Source organism: Henckelia pumila, chromosome 4, assembly GCF_033568475.1.
Source record: "Henckelia pumila isolate YLH828 chromosome 4, ASM3356847v2, whole genome shotgun sequence".
Taxonomy (NCBI): domain Eukaryota; kingdom Viridiplantae; phylum Streptophyta; class Magnoliopsida; order Lamiales; family Gesneriaceae; genus Henckelia; species Henckelia pumila.
The window spans coordinates 1,793,613-1,809,297 of NC_133123.1; the positions used below are offsets into that span (position 1 = coordinate 1,793,613).

Genomic DNA, 15,685 nt, shown 5'->3' on the forward strand with positions numbered 1-15,685 from the left:
TAATTAATATTTTTGTCATTTTCAAGATTTTTTAATGTTTTTCACGTCATTTTATACATTAATTAATAAAAAATAATTAATCTGTGTCCATGTATTTATTTAAGGTACGTAGAGTAATTGTTAAATTTAATTTGTGTCATAAAGTACAAAAAAAAACTAATTGAAAGCTACCTTAATTTTTAGTATTTTTGTCATTTCCAAGATTTTTTAAAGGTTTTTCATGTCATTTTATAGATTAATCAAAAAATAATTAATTTGTGTCCATTTATTTATTCAAGGTAGAATAATTGTTAAATTTAATTTATGTCCTAAAGTAAAAAAAATAAATAAAGTGAAAGCTACCTTAATTTTTGGTCTATACATTTAAAAAAATTATTACTTGAATTTATTTCAACTTTATCGTTATAGTTATATTTTTAGTATACTAATTTTTTGGGAAAATTGCTTTTTTGGTCCTCTATATTTGTCACTTTGCGATTTCAGTCCTTTATATTTTCAGATTTCAGTTTTAGTCCGCTATTTTTATTTTTTTGGCAATTTTAGTCATTTTTTCGACGTGGCGCTGACGTGGCACCAATTCAGTGCTGATGTGGAGCTGACGTGTATAGTGTCACGTAAGCATTTTTTAATAAAAAAGACCAAAATTGCAAAAAATCAGAACATGCAGGACTAAAACTGAAATGTGAAAACATAGAGGACCGAAATCGCAAAGTGACAAACATACATGACTAAATTTGCAATTTTCCCCTAAATTTTTTAACGTAATATTTTGATTATTAAACTTTCAACAAAAACAAAAAATTAAATCGAACCATTAAATTTCACAGTCTGATTCAAGACAAGTGAAATAATGTCATAAATTGAGCTTTTATTTCACTTATATAGCAAATGTATTCCCGTCCTTTAATAAATCATTCATTTATTTTTTGATATATGATAATCTAGTCATACTTTTTGATGTTTCAAGTTTTCGGAAAAAATATTATAAAACTAATGGTGATGACTAATTGTGTAATATGTTTAAAAATTTTAAGGATTAAAAATGTAATCAACAACATCAATATTTTCTTTTCAAGGTAAAAATATATATTTCTTTCGTCCCACCTATTTAGGCTTTTGTGTATTTTTATATAGATATATGTTAAGAAAGTGTTTGGAAAAGTAAATTTTGTAAAAAAAATTCTCATTTTTCCTTTATTTAATGAAATTTTAATAAAATAAAATGATTATACAAATAGTTAATAATATGAATTTAATTTAATATGGATAAATTAGTAAAACAGTAAGAAATTTGATATTTAATATGAAAACTAGACTATATAATTGAGAAAGATAAAAATAAATGTGGTCTAAATAAGTGAGACATATAAAATATGATTATTGTTGAAAATATATATAAATATATATTATTATTTATTGTTGAATGTTGAAGGTTGAAAGTTGAAAATTGAGTTGTAAAATATTGAAAATTAGTGTGTGATGATGTAATTAATGATGTATTAATTTTTGACTAATCTCCAATTGAGATCTATAAATAGGTCTCTCCATTTGTGTAGAAAAACACAATTGTGAAGAGAGAAAAATTTTATAAAGTGTAGAATTTTGAGTTTTTGAGTTTTTACTTTTTACCGTAAATTTTTACTTTTTCACAACACGTTATCAGCACGATCGCTCGAAGGTTCTCTTTATTTTCCGACGCTCCAAAATACAAGAAGAAGTCAAAAATATTCAACAAGTAAGAATTTATATTTTACTGTTTATATATTTTTATTGTGTATATATTAATATATAATATCATGTTATGAAAAAAATAAGTTTTTTTCAAAACTTGTTATAAATCCTGGGAGGATGTTAAGACGACATCCCACACTCCCGGTAAGGGATACGACAAGTATAAAAGCCTCTAAGGTTTTTAAACAATAACGTGATATATATTTATTATGTATATATATTAACTATATTAATATATAATTTCATGTTATTATATAAAAGGTTGTCTATGACACTGACCTTATAATAACGTGATATGATATATATTATTGTGTATTTATATACTAACCATATTTGTATAATCTCATGTTATTATATAAAAGGCTGTCTACGACACCGATCTTATAATAATGTGATATGATATACTATACCTGACTTTATACTAACTATATTGGTATAATTTCACAACATTATATAAAAGGCTGTCTACGACACCGATCTTATAATAATGTGATATGATATACTATACCTGACTTTATACTAACTATATTGGTATAATTTCACAACATTATATAAAAGGCTGTCTACGACACTGACCCTATAATAATGTGTATAACAAGATTATGATATATATTCGTAAATTAAACTTGAGTATCATAAAACTCTAAACATTTTACACAATAAGTACTAAGATATCAGACAAATATGTCACGAAATATGTTGTTCGTGAACAACCCAATTTCAATCAAAAGTTGTGATTTACATATATGAAAGTTCTGTATTTTCACATTTTTGTCAAGAATAACATCAATTGTGAACCATATGGTTACTGACAAAATATTCGGGATACAAATTAATACAAATTGTACGAGTTAATAGATAATTTTTGTTAAATAAATGACAGAAAAATTGCATTTAATTTCTTATTCTACAAAAAAAATTAATTAAATAATTAATATTAATTTTAAATATATATTAAAAAATAAAAATATCATTTCATGATTTTAGTATTCGATCATTTCAACAATAGTTAATTATGCGAAATAAGTTTACAATCAATTTCTGCATAGACCGGAGCCCAATCACCCGAAGTCAATCGGTGTGTTAATAAAATTATTAATAAATATTTTGATAATATTATATGGATCGGCTTGAGAATCTCATCGAGAAGGTGTTTTATTACTGATCTATATCTTGATATTAATCGAGATGAACAAAATAATTGAGCTGAGATTTTTTCAGAACGAGAATGAAATGAAATTCGGGTAAATAAATTTGTTCAGCCTTAGATTTGATAAAATAAAAAAACTAAATCATAAATAAAAATATTATAGCAAAATATAATTGTTCTTTTTTTAAATACAAATTGCATCGAATATCGAAATTATATCATATTGCAACACTAAAGAGTGAAATTTGCCCGCACAACCGACGGGACTTGAGCATGGACTCGAGACGTGCTTGTCTCGAGCTAAGAAATTAGCTAAATCTACTTAAATAAATTAGAAAATCTATCCGCAATCAGCGAAAATCAAACCTGAGACCACGAGGTCTCAAGGCCTCAATCTTGACCACTAAACCAAAACCTCATAGGCAAAATATAATTGTTCTTAACTTGACATTTCACTTTTATTATGGATATTTTACCATTTTTTTTAAAAATTAGAATTTATTATTTTGAGGAAGAAAAATGCTGAAGTAAACCCAAAAAATGACTACACAAATGGAGAGGAGAGACCGCTGAGACGAGATTCACACACTACAGCGACACCGTCCGAAGGAGCATCCTCATCTCCAGGACTAGACATGGCGGCGGCTTCCCCCGCTGAATGTGCGGTTGCGACGGCGCTACGATCGGTCCTCCAGCGGGTTAACAAGGCCGCCGATCTCTCCGGCCGTGCATCCGATCGTATTCGACTTGTGGCAGTGAGCAAGACTAAACCGGCACCACTCATCCGCCAAGTGTATGACGCCGGCCACCGCCACTTTGGCGAAAATTATGTCCAAGAACTCGTAGAGAAAGCTCCTCAGGTCTAAAATTGATATCTTTTCTCAGTGGTGCAGAGCAGTAGTTCCATGTGGACTTTATTAGTTGGTTATCTACTGTCTTTTTTCCCTGTTACTGGTAGATTGTTGTTTGGGCTAAAGGTAGCATGTCTTTGCTACTTATTGATTGTTGTCTCGGCAAAAAGGTAGCATTTTTGCCATTACGAACGTCTAGCATCCGGAGTTGGATTCTAGGTTTCTTTAGTTTTATCGATTGTTTTCAGTTTAATATGTATGCTTGTTCTGAAACCGCGCGTAATCTTTAATTTCGTGTTAAATTGCAGCTTCCTGATGATATAGAGTGGCATTTCATTGGGAATTTACAGAGCAATAAAGTGAAACCTCTTCTAAGTAAGTTTGGAACCATCTACCTCTCTAGCTCCACTTATATACTCAATCATTTCACTTAAGAGCTTTGACATCCACTAATTGGTTGTTAAGAATATTTACTGACAGTTTCTAAGCTTCAACCAGCATATTACCGTGAAAAGCGAGTTTGTATGAAGTTTGTCGAGGCCATGTTGGTGAAAAAGTACAATCTTGACTGTTGATACAGTAACATGAGTGCGAATATGACATGATCGTGTGATAAAATTTCGGGCTTTGTTTAATGACAATTAGCTGCATAGAACCTTTTCTGTATGCTGTAGTCTTTTTCCATCAGAGATACTGAAATTGTTGCATGTGCTTTTGAAAGATACACGTATTTGAGTAGAAATGATGTTTTGTCTTCCTTTCAGCTCCATGAATGGACTTCTATTATTCTAAATATATGGATTAAAGGATTTGGCATAATATGAAAAGCTGAGCCAGAGAAGTGATAATCACTGATTGAACTGCAGATTACATGTAAACTTGGAAATTATTTGTGATGTTTAGTCATTGCATGTTGATCAACAATGCTTGTGTAATCTAATACATTTTCGTGAGTGGTTTTTTATTTTGATATATGTCAATGCTTCTGCTCGGCAGATGGTGTTCCAAATCTTTCCATGGTGGAAACTGTAGATGATGAGAAGGTAAACAAATATTATCTTGTGCCTTTTGTCCCGAAATGAGACCCCACCCATATAAATGGTAGTTACCATACAGTTTGAGGTAAAAAAATTTACACACAAATTCTAGAAGAAATGTCACATTTGCACCTGATGGTTTCATACATGCGCACCTTGATGGGAGTTTTATACCGGGGTGTAGTTATTCTCTAACTTCAGCTTCCTTTAGGTATTACTATGTTAAAAAGTCTTTCATCCTATGATGTTGATTGAAAGTGTCCCGATTCTTCCAGACCTAAGTTGGCTCATTTGTAAAGATCTAGAATGCAATATAATTATTTTATGATTATGGCTGTAAGGAACTCTTGAGTGTTGTACCTGAATATTAATTCAGGCAGGACTGTTACCGCAAAAAACCATCACTTAAATTTGCTGTAATGCTTAATGGTGTGAGATGAATTACCCATAAATATAAGTATAGACGTGGTGTTATCAATCTCCTTTTAACTCAATGATTAAACAACCTCTTGGTAGTCAGAACCTACTTATTGCATCGTTAAAATTTCTGACCTGAATTGTATACCAGAGTTTGAAGCATAAACCAGACTTAGCAAGAGGTATATTTGTCATCATAAATGTGAATTACTAATTATTTTAAAATCAAATGGATTCCCTGCTAATCGCTTTTAATTCTCTATATTAATTTGCTCCGTTGTTTTGTATATGAGGGCCTTACTGTTAAAATGGATATTAAATATCTTGCTTGCTGCCCAATCCTCTCCTTGCTCCATGTAGATTGCGAATCATCTTGATCGTGTGGTTGGAAACATCGGAAGAAAACCTTTGAAAGTATTGGTCCAAGTAAATACAAGCGGTGAAGAATGTGGGTAGCTTGAATTTGTCTTATTTTATGTGGTTCAGTCATCAGTGGTTCTTGTGAATTTGATTACAAAGTCACCGTCATGGAACTTGCAATAGGAATATATATGGAAAAATAAGGTGAATAAGTTCAAACCTTTTTCCCTTGTATTTTCTGCAGCTAAATCTGGGGTTGAACCTGCTAGTTGTGTGGAGCTTGCCAAACATGTTAGCTTGAACTGTCCGAACCTTGAATTTTGTGGTTTCATGACAATTGGGATGCCAGATTATACATCTACCCCAGAGAATTTTAAGGTAGGAATGTTTACGTAATACTTTTGACGTGCTGCTTAACAAGTTCAATTTGCCTAAGCTTATGGCTTCAGTTGGTTTCAGACATTAGCAAACTGCAGAAGTGAGGTTTGCAAGGCGCTTGGGATTTCAGAAGAGCAATGTGAGCTCTCGATGGGCATGTCTGGAGACTTTGAGATGGCTGTGAGTATTTCTGCTCGCTCTCATAACGGACAATATGCATGATATGTTAGCGTTTTAATGTCACCGATCAAATTTCTTTAATTCGATATGTTTCTTGATGCTAATTGCTTAAAAGAAACCATTTGCAAATATCCACAATCCAATCAATGCCTTGCATGCTTCCACTGAAATCCCCATTTCCAAATCTTGGAGAAGCCTAAAAAAATGGTTTCTCCCCCTTTTTACTTCTATCTTCTGCATAATCTTTGCACAGACTGCCAGTTTATTGTTAAGTATCCCGGATAACAATTGTTAAGCTTTGAATTCCTTCTTTGAATAACTTGTGCTGCTGATGATTTGTTACGGGCATGATTGCAGATTGAGATGGGCAGTACAAATGTTAGAGTTGGATCTACCATATTCGGAGCAAGGGAGTATCCTAAGAAACCGTCAAACTAGCTTCGACCGCTCTTTATCGAGATAAAGAGATAACCCGGCATTTAAAGTTGAAGTGCAGACATCATAACCCGGCATTTGTTGATTTCTGCTGTTTGGGGCTAAATTTTTCGACAATTATTTCGCCGAGGGCATGATTCAGTTATTTCATGATTGTTGCCTATGTTGTACTCCTTTGCAGTACTGATTGTCTTTGAGAATGTCTGCAATTACACATGTAATTATTGTTTGCATTGACTTGGAATTTTACGATCCATTTCAGTTTTATAACTATTAAACTTCGTTTATCATTTCAAGCCATGAGAAGATTTGAATAATTTAGTTCTGTTATCCTCTGGTCTACGCACACCCCAATTTTAAATAGCCACGCGGATGGTTTTTGTGGGTTACCAAGTTGTCTGGCCCAAAACGTAAATGGACTTGAAAGCGGCCCAAATATTCAGGCCTTGATGTTCTTTATTAATTTTGTATGTATTCCGGCCGGGCCATAGTATAGCCTACTTCGCTAATTCGTTTCTAAACAACTTGTGATTTCTGGGCTAGAAATATCCGGTGGCCCATTTGGACGATGTAAAAGAGTGAACTTTATATTTTCACAAACATTATATTTATATTAAATAATAAATTTCTTATTTGCCGATAGCCCTATCCAATATTTTCTTGAATGCGTGTCCACATTTGACTAAGGTTACGTAAAATCTTCTCTCATGAAAAATGTTCGAGTTGATGAATCAATTGAAGATTGTATTAAAAAAAAGATATACTAGGTAAAATCATAAGTTACATTAACAAGTATGAATTAATTTAAACCCATATCGGTTGTGGAACTGCAAAATGGAATTTAGTTGTAGACGAGAGATTTAAATTCTGTTGTAAATGTATACCGCTATTATTAATACGATGATACAATGAAGCCAGATTTATGACGAGGTAATGGCACCATCTCATCTCTCTCTCTATATATATCCAAACATTGATTATGGTTCTTACAACATAATCAATGTCGGATAAAACCAATCAAAGATTAGGTGTGCGTTATTAATAATTAATAAATTATTAATTGTACTTAAGCTTCGGATAACATCAATCAAACAATTAGGTGTGAGTTATTAATAAATTGATTGTACTTATGTGGTCCAATTCACTTACCAATCAAGAAAAAAAAAACGAAATAAACAAAATAATGGTTATATATTTTAAGACACGCTGTAAAACAAGTGAATCTGAGCTGGCATTATGTACGTACGCAGAGGAGGCGGGGTGGGAAGGAAACATGAAGACCCAAATTAATGAGAAGAGAGACTGCAAAATAGTAATAATAATAATAATAATAACAATAAATATTGGGAAATAAGCAGTGCATGTGTGGACAATGATATAACTCAACACCTGCTACCATTGGAAAACGCGTCTATATTCTCACGAGAAAATGATAAATCATAATTTTATCGTCTCGATTATAAAACTTCTAGGAAATAACACATAATTATATACGTACATGTAACATTATTCAATAATATTTTGGTGTGAGACATAAGAAGAGTGTCATCGACAAAGTAATTCTGTAATTTAGAGGCAAATGAATTGTGATTCAAGGAAGGGATGCCATTGATTCGGCGTAAAGATTTTGTGTTAAATAGTACAAAGGTTGGTAATGTATGAAGTAAAAGTGAGATTCTTTCAGAAACTTTGATTCCACACCAAATATATTATTCTCGAATGATGAATTCTCCTACAATCTCTATCTAATGCCCCATTGCATCATTTGACAAGGACAATATTTTTATGAACTCAAAATGAAATGAAATGAACAACGATGCCAACATTTGTTTATTTGACTTATCCAACTAAAAAACAAAGCCCAGAGTACAAATTACAAAACTTTTTCGATCTCCACTAACAAAAAGGCATCACAGCCACAGGAAACACATTCCAAACTTAAAAAGTTTTAATTAAAAGTGATCCCCCACATATTTCTCCATCACCAGGTAAGGACAATCTAGTCATTTCAACATTCTCACCTGCTTCCCATTACTCCCCCGCCAGTCTCAAATCTGCCCCTTTCCAAGTTCCAACCCCCACCGGGGCCCAACGTCGGCAGCCAATTGACTTCCAATATGCAATGGCACTATCGTAAATAAACCATATTCTCGATTACATTTTCGGTCATTCACTTTTTTAAGTAATGTTTATGAATAAATTCACCTCTCTAAATTGTGTATGCTTTTTCTTTTGGGAAAATCCAAATAGTGCTTCCAATTTTGACCCCAATCATTATTATTTTATTCATTAAAAATGTCTGTTATCACTAAAAAAATCATTCTTTGATTATAGATTAGGAATTTTAAAAACTATTATGTGTAAGCTTTTACTTCATTTAATTAAAATCCAGGATTTTCCAAAACTGATTTGGTTAACAAATTAATGGTTTTCCTTTTTTTGTCCCCTCTTTTGCAAAATAAGAATAATATTAATACCTTACGTTTTCTGCGTGTCTTCATGACTGGGAGCTGTGAATCTCAGATGAGCGCAGGTGCAGCTAACGATGGTGAGACCTACCACAGGTGATTGCACCTCCACCACCTCCGGTGCATTTCTGTGCTGCTCTTCCCCATTGGCTGCTTAGTGACGCACTGTACGTTCTGGTAAATGGAGAAGGCGGTGGCCAGCTCTTCTATGTTCCTCACTCGGCTTTTAGTGATTTGGGCGGTGATCTTCGGCTTTGGTGGTCCGGTTGATGCTGCTACTGATCCTAATGACGGTGAACATTTAAGATGTTTTCTGTTTCTTGCACCCAAATATTTAGCTGCTTGTAGGGCAACTTTCTTGGTACTCTTCGAGAGTTGATGTAAAATGTGAAGGAGAAATGATGGGTAACCATAGTTATTAGTTATTATCTCGTATTGTCTCTTAGAAAACTGAGGTTTTTCACTTTTTGGGGTGACGAGTTGTGCTACCAATGTGTGCGAGGGGAGAACGCTAAGGTTTTTCTGGTTGGAAGTCAAATGTCAGTGAGTCTGGGAATATGTTGATTGGATATTTATTTAAGTACCCTCATAGAATATATATGGAAAAAAAGATGTAATCTTTCGGACGTGTTTAAATGAGCTCGGAATTCCAAGAAAATTAAAGATCAAAGAATTTATTGATAAATCGGAGGTCCTAATTCTGTTGGACTTTGATGCGTGGATGAATAATCTATTGAAAGTGTGTGGCTCGGTGTCTAATTGTTCGTGTTTGTTGATTTTAATATCCAAATTGAGTTTAAATCAGCCTAAGATTGGTTGGAAGAAATCTGTATTCAATTTTACATTTTAAAATCATCAACGGTTTTTGTATTCTGTGGGCTAAAGGATTTGGACTCGGCAATGTCTATTATCTAGCAGTTTCAGGCTTTTAGCTTGGTATAGCTGGATCAGTTAGTTTCTGTGTTTTCCTGCTTACTGAGTGTTTGGAAATAACTGAATTTTATTTGTTTTCTATTTCTGTTTTGACGGTAAAAAATTGTTAAGTCACTACATGAAAGACAGAGTCTTGATTTATTCGCATCATACAAACAGGCCAGTGATGTTTTATGTATTCTCGTCATGTGTATTAACTTTGTACACAATAATGAAAGTATAATTCCAGTTATGGATTGGTGGGCCTTGATTATGTTCAACTAACTAACGTGGGTTGAATTTGTTGGACCTGCTCTGTCATGCCTCTATGCAGTACAAGGGCTTCAAGTTTTGTACACTTCATTGAATAGTCCTTCCCAGCTAACAGGATGGAAATCCAGTGGCGTTGATCCCTGTGGAGAGTTGTGGAAGGGAGTTATCTGCCTAGGTTCTTCTGTAGTGTCTTTGTGAGTTTTAATGCCCCATATTTATTTTTTCTCTAGTATAACATATCTTTTGAGACTTTAATCTACTTGAATTATATGATAGTTGACATACTTTTCTTGATTTGGAACAGGCAATTATCTGGGTTGGGACTGAGTGGAACAATGGGATACTTGCTCAACAACCTTGTGTCACTAAAGACATTGTATGAGAGATCTCTTATATTATATGAATATAGTACCGCTGATGCTCTTCGCCTCTTGTCAACCTTTCACTTTTTTGTTTCAGGGATTTGAGTGGCAACTCTATCCATGATTCTATCCCGTATCAATTACCACCAAACCTGACAAGCTTGTAATTTTGATATCTTATGTGGACTCAACGTTTTGTATTCACTAATAATTGATTTCCATCATCTAATTTCTAATGCTTGTTCTATCTTGTTGCAGAAACCTTGCAAACAACAACATAAGTGGGAATCTTCCTTATTCTCTTTCTAGTATGACCTCACTTAATTACCTGTAAGTGGCATAGGTTTTTCGACTCATATCTGACATTTCTTTTGTGTGATCGTGATCCATATGTCTCTGGATTTTTGAATGCCTAAACCTGTTAATTATGGTATAGGAATGTCAGCAGGAACATTTTGTTTCAGGGAATAGGAGATATGTTTATCAATCATTCAGCACTAGCAAGCTTGTAAGTCGGACGCTTATATCTCTGAATACAAATTCGTGAATTTTGGCCATGCTTGAATCTCCATATATTCATTTATGTTCATTTAAAATTTTGCTCGATCATTATTCAAAATATTATTGTCTTTCTCATTCATATAAATGTAAATCTTCTGTTCGTCCTTTCTCCTGTCATATACCCTTAAATCTCTTTTCATGCTTATAATTGTGGCCTTTTTCCTCAGTTAAATCTCAATTTGATGGTTTCCTACTTTACACTAAGGTAGTTTGAGAAATAGGAACCGGAAGGGACTAATTTTATGAGTTTTTAGTTAAATTGGTCGTGAGAATCCTAAGTACAGAGAGCTTTCTTAGTTTTAGTTGTTTCTGAGCTCTAAAAGTACGTGTATTATTTTTTTAACATACTTACGTTGTAAGGTTATCATCTTTGTACATATTTGATTTGCCAATTATTGCACCCATGATTGATGATGGAGTCCTCTCCTTGGGAGTACTTGTTCATTCGTTACAAACAGATGTGCTCTGTGCAGTCAATGTTAAAACAAAGATTGTAGTAATTTGCAGAATAAATACTTTCAGTATAAAAAGTATCATGTCCATCTATGTTCGTCACTGGACTATGGCTTTCTGTTTCAGAATCTGTTCATCTTATAAGTATATAATTAATACAATGCAATTTCAGGGATATTTCATTCAATAATTTTTCTGGAGATCTCCCACCTTCCTTTAGTACACTAACCAATATTTCAACTCTGTGAGTATTCCCTGTTTTCCTTTTCTCATGTCTTCTTTTGTTTTTTTTGCTCCTCTGTGTTTGTGTTGATGTTAATATCTTCATATTCACTTTCTCAGTCTAGTGCAGAACAATAAACTTACTGGATCTCTCAATGTTCTCGTCGGTTTGCCTTTAATCGATTTGTAAGCGTTGCACTCCCCATGTCAAGTATCATCTCATTTACTCAATTCAAGGAACAATAAGATGGATTTGATAAGTTGCTTGGTACATTGAAATCTACAGAAATGTTGCTAACAACAATTTTAGTGGCTGGATACCCCAGGAACTAAACTCGATCACCACTTTTGTGTGAGTATTGTAGTTATTTTAGATGTGAATTAATCAGAGAATGGAAATAATGATCTTGCTTTAGGAAAAAAATATGATCTAACAATTGTCATTTGTCAGATATGATGGAAATGTGTTTGCTAATGGTCCTGCTCCTCCTCCTCCACCATATACCCCACCTCCTCCAGGTCGATTGCCCGGGAGCAATCGCCCTCCTCAGAGTGGTCATACACCTCAATCTAATGTCCCGAATGCTCAAAATGGAAATAAGAAGAATGGGTTGACAACAGGGAGCATATTGGGGTTAGTTCTAGGATCTTTGTCTGCCGCAATTTTGTTGATTCTTGCATTAGTTTTTTGCCTTCGAAGGAGATCCAAGAAAGAAATTGCCGCACGAACCTCAGTTGGTAGCCTTCCTGGCAATGATAAAGGTAGCACCTCCTCTCCGTCCAAGTAGCTGTATAAAACTGTCTCATTTGTTAATATGGATTCAACTATAAGGTGTTTCCCTGCTCTTTTACATAACACGTGCAATCACAGCCACCCAATAAAACTATGTCATCCTTGTATAAAACTGCTTCTGACATTGTGCACTAACTTCTCTGCTCTTTTGGCATATGATAGAATAATTTCTTGTAACTAGTGCTAAATAAAAATTTGAAAAGTATATAGAACTATTGTTTTCTTTAATATATATAAATTTGATAAATTTTATCTTCAACTGTAGACATGATACCTGTTTATTGTCCTTTTGTATATACTCATTTTATCAATTCATCTTGCACTCCTTTTGGTCCCTAGTGAACACGGATATGCAAGAGCACCGGGCGAAGCCAACAGCCACTGTATCTGATCTCAAGCCCACAGCAGTGGAAAACATGACAGTTGAACGATTACAGGGGAAAAATGGATCTGTCAAAAGAGTGAAGTCCCCAATAACCGCCACTTCTTTTACAGTTGCCACTCTTCAAACTGCAACTAATAGCTTTAGTCAGGAAAATTTGATTGGTGAAGGTTCTCTTGGTCGTGTCTATAGGGCAGAGTTTCCCAATGGGAAGGTAATTTTTCTTGTTCTTGGGAAAAACATTTACAATAATCGCCTCTTAATGTGATACAATTAGAGCTAGGCAATTTGATGGATATGTTCTGCCTTCCTTTTCCACTAGGTCTATAAATTTCAACAAAATAAACTGCAATTTTTTGTTTTAACTGACATCATGCGTGAAATTGATGACAAACTTTGCTTTTTGATCCCCTGATGCTATTGATTTGAAATCAATGTCATATTGATGTCATTTTAACATTGTGGCGTGTGTATGCATGTCAGTGACTTAAAAATGCTTGTGCTTGGATGTTACATATGTTTTACATGTTCTTTTTCCAGATTATGGCCATAAAAAAGATAGACAGTGCAGCATTGTCCCTGCAGGAGGAAGATAATTTTCTTGAAGCCATTTCTAATATGTCACGTCTGAGACATCCAAATATCGTTGCACTGGCAGGATACTGTGCAGAGCATGGGCAACGTCTTCTGGTTCATGATTATATTGGAAATGCTAACTTACATGATACACTGCACTATGCCGATGAGAGGAGCAAAATGCTGACATGGAATGCACGGGTTAGAGTAGCACTAGGCACTGCTCGGGCTTTGGAGTATGTTGTACATGGAAAGAACTTTGAACACAGTCATGCACACACACGCACACTTTCTCCTTCTCTCTGGCTTGAATCTTAAAATTCAGCTCTCTTTGGTAGGTACTTGCACGAAGTGTGTTTGCCTTCCGTTGTACATAGAAACTTGAAGTCCGCAAACATTTTACTTGACGATGAGTTCAATCCACACCTTTCAGATTGCGGATTAGCTTCTCTAACACCAAACACAGAACGACAGGTAACACAACGCGATAAATTTGGATATCAAGTTGGCTGCTGCTCCAATTTATTTAGTTGCACTCTTGTGGGATGCACGTTGGTCTATAGAATCTTGCTTGTAGATCTTAGAGGTCAAAATCACTTGCATGATGGACCAGAAAAGGGATGTGTTGCTTGATTAGATCTCTTGCTCATTGATTTGTTTGTCTTTGAAATTATTGTCTAGGCGAGCAAGAGAAGGAATATATTATGACATTTCCTCCCAACATTGATTGACAGGTTTCATCAACCCATATGATCGGTTCATTTGGATACAGTTCACCTGAGTTTGCTTTATCTGGGATATACACAGTAAAAAGCGATGTATACAGTTTTGGTGTTGTTATGTTGGAGCTTCTGACTGGCCGGAAACCCCTTGATAGGTAAAACCAGATGTTACATGATTATCATTACCGTGATTCTAAGATATTCCAGCGGAACATTAACTCTTGTTTTTCTCCATTTTCCTTAAAATTCATCCCCATTTTCAGTTCAAGAGCGAGATCAGAACAGTCACTTGTGAGATGGGCCACTCCTCAACTCCACGACATCGACGCATTAGCAAAGATGGTTGACCCTGTCTTAAATGGAATGTATCCGGCAAAGTCTTTGAGCCGTTTTGCAGATATCATTGCCCTCTGTGTTCAGGTAAGGTCCTACACTAGTATTATGTGATGTCTTAGTGACTTCACTAGCCATCAAGAAGCATTTCATAAGTTTGAGATGCTCTGTCATCTAATTAACTAGTCTTTTAGGTTTGCCTTTTGCTCTTAAACTTGTGGCTTGGCACAGTAGGCCATTGTGTTCTGCGTAATTGAAATTGAAACTAAATAATGAACCCAATGCAGCCTGAGCCTGAATTTCGACCTCCCATGTCTGAAGTCGTGCAAGCCCTGGTTCGGTTGATGCAAAGGGCGGTGATTGTCAAGAGACAACCCAGTGAGGATTCAGGTTTTGCGTTCAAGAATTCAGATCATGAAGCAGGTGATTTGCTGTAGCATGTCTCCGAAATCCTTCGCAATTTTGTTGAAAATGGTGCGAAGGTCCACGGTCCATAAAGAAGAAGGAAGCAAAATCAGTGAACAGGAACATACTAATAATCGTGTTGCATACCGTCCGCGAGAAAATTGTCTCTCTGTTTGTTAAAATTTGAGATGCATATTATAATTTAATATCGCGCAATTAACAGTTGTCTATAAAATAATAATGAGAGTTGGAAGCACGATCTTAAGCATAAAAACGAAGTTAAATGAATCAGGCCATGCTGCGTGACATGTGCTGCGGCACGTTTTATGCAATTACTTCTCCACTATTTGATGAGGTTTCCATTGACTAAAATTATTTACTTGGTTCGGACAAAAGATTGTGGAAAAATGATTATGTGAATGCCAAAGTTTTTACCCCAAAACTGGAAATATAAATATAAAAATACCCTTTTTTCTTTTTCTTTTTCTTTTCCTTTTCTGAAGTAAAGAATAACCCATTTTTCAAGAAAATGTTGGATCATCTCACAAACATATGCTTATGTCTACTTTGTGACAAAAACTCTAATATGGCACGTAAATATCTTATTTGCTCTTGACAATGAAAAAGATTATATTTTGTGACTTAAATATCTTATTTGATCCGAAAAATAAAAAAAAATGATAT

General features: G+C 34.3%; 2 protein-coding genes across 2 annotated transcripts; both read left to right on the forward strand.

Annotated features, from left to right (window-relative positions):
• Positions 1-3,410: 3,410 nt before the first annotated feature.
• Positions 3,411-6,829, forward strand: LOC140864224 (uncharacterized). The gene is made up of 7 exons (XM_073268246.1): positions 3,411-3,741; positions 4,041-4,107; positions 4,729-4,775; positions 5,547-5,634; positions 5,791-5,924; positions 6,006-6,104; positions 6,462-6,829. Exons 1-7 carry the CDS (start codon positions 3,517-3,519, stop codon positions 6,540-6,542), a joined length of 741 nt encoding a protein of 246 aa, XP_073124347.1. The 5' UTR covers positions 3,411-3,516; the 3' UTR covers positions 6,543-6,829.
• Positions 6,830-8,882: 2,053 nt separating this feature from the next.
• On the forward strand, positions 8,883-15,354 carry LOC140894341 (protein STRUBBELIG-RECEPTOR FAMILY 8). Its single transcript, XM_073302837.1, has 16 exons — positions 8,883-9,300; positions 10,254-10,386; positions 10,497-10,568; positions 10,652-10,717; positions 10,813-10,884; positions 10,991-11,062; positions 11,741-11,812; positions 11,911-11,976; positions 12,077-12,142; positions 12,242-12,552; positions 12,923-13,179; positions 13,506-13,777; positions 13,880-14,015; positions 14,276-14,418; positions 14,527-14,683; positions 14,884-15,354. Exons 1-16 carry the CDS (start codon positions 9,189-9,191, stop codon positions 15,031-15,033), a joined length of 2,157 nt encoding a protein of 718 aa, XP_073158938.1. The 5' UTR covers positions 8,883-9,188; the 3' UTR covers positions 15,034-15,354.
• Positions 15,355-15,685: the final 331 nt, after the last annotated feature.

Coding starts and splice junctions, on each gene's coding strand:
- LOC140864224 (XM_073268246.1), top strand. CDS start 3,517: ATGGCGGCGGCTTCCCCCGCTGAATGTGCGGTTGCGACGGCGCTACGA. Junction 5,635..5,790: donor AAATACAAGCGGTGAAGAAT/GTGGGTAGCTTG, acceptor TATTTTCTGCAG/CTAAATCTGGGGTTGAACCT. Junction 5,925..6,005: donor CTACCCCAGAGAATTTTAAG/GTAGGAATGTTT, acceptor AGTTGGTTTCAG/ACATTAGCAAACTGCAGAAG.
- LOC140894341 (XM_073302837.1), top strand. CDS start 9,189: ATGGAGAAGGCGGTGGCCAGCTCTTCTATGTTCCTCACTCGGCTTTTA. Junction 9,301..10,253: donor TGCTACTGATCCTAATGACG/GTGAACATTTAA, acceptor GCCTCTATGCAG/TACAAGGGCTTCAAGTTTTG. Junction 10,387..10,496: donor GGTTCTTCTGTAGTGTCTTT/GTGAGTTTTAAT, acceptor GATTTGGAACAG/GCAATTATCTGGGTTGGGAC.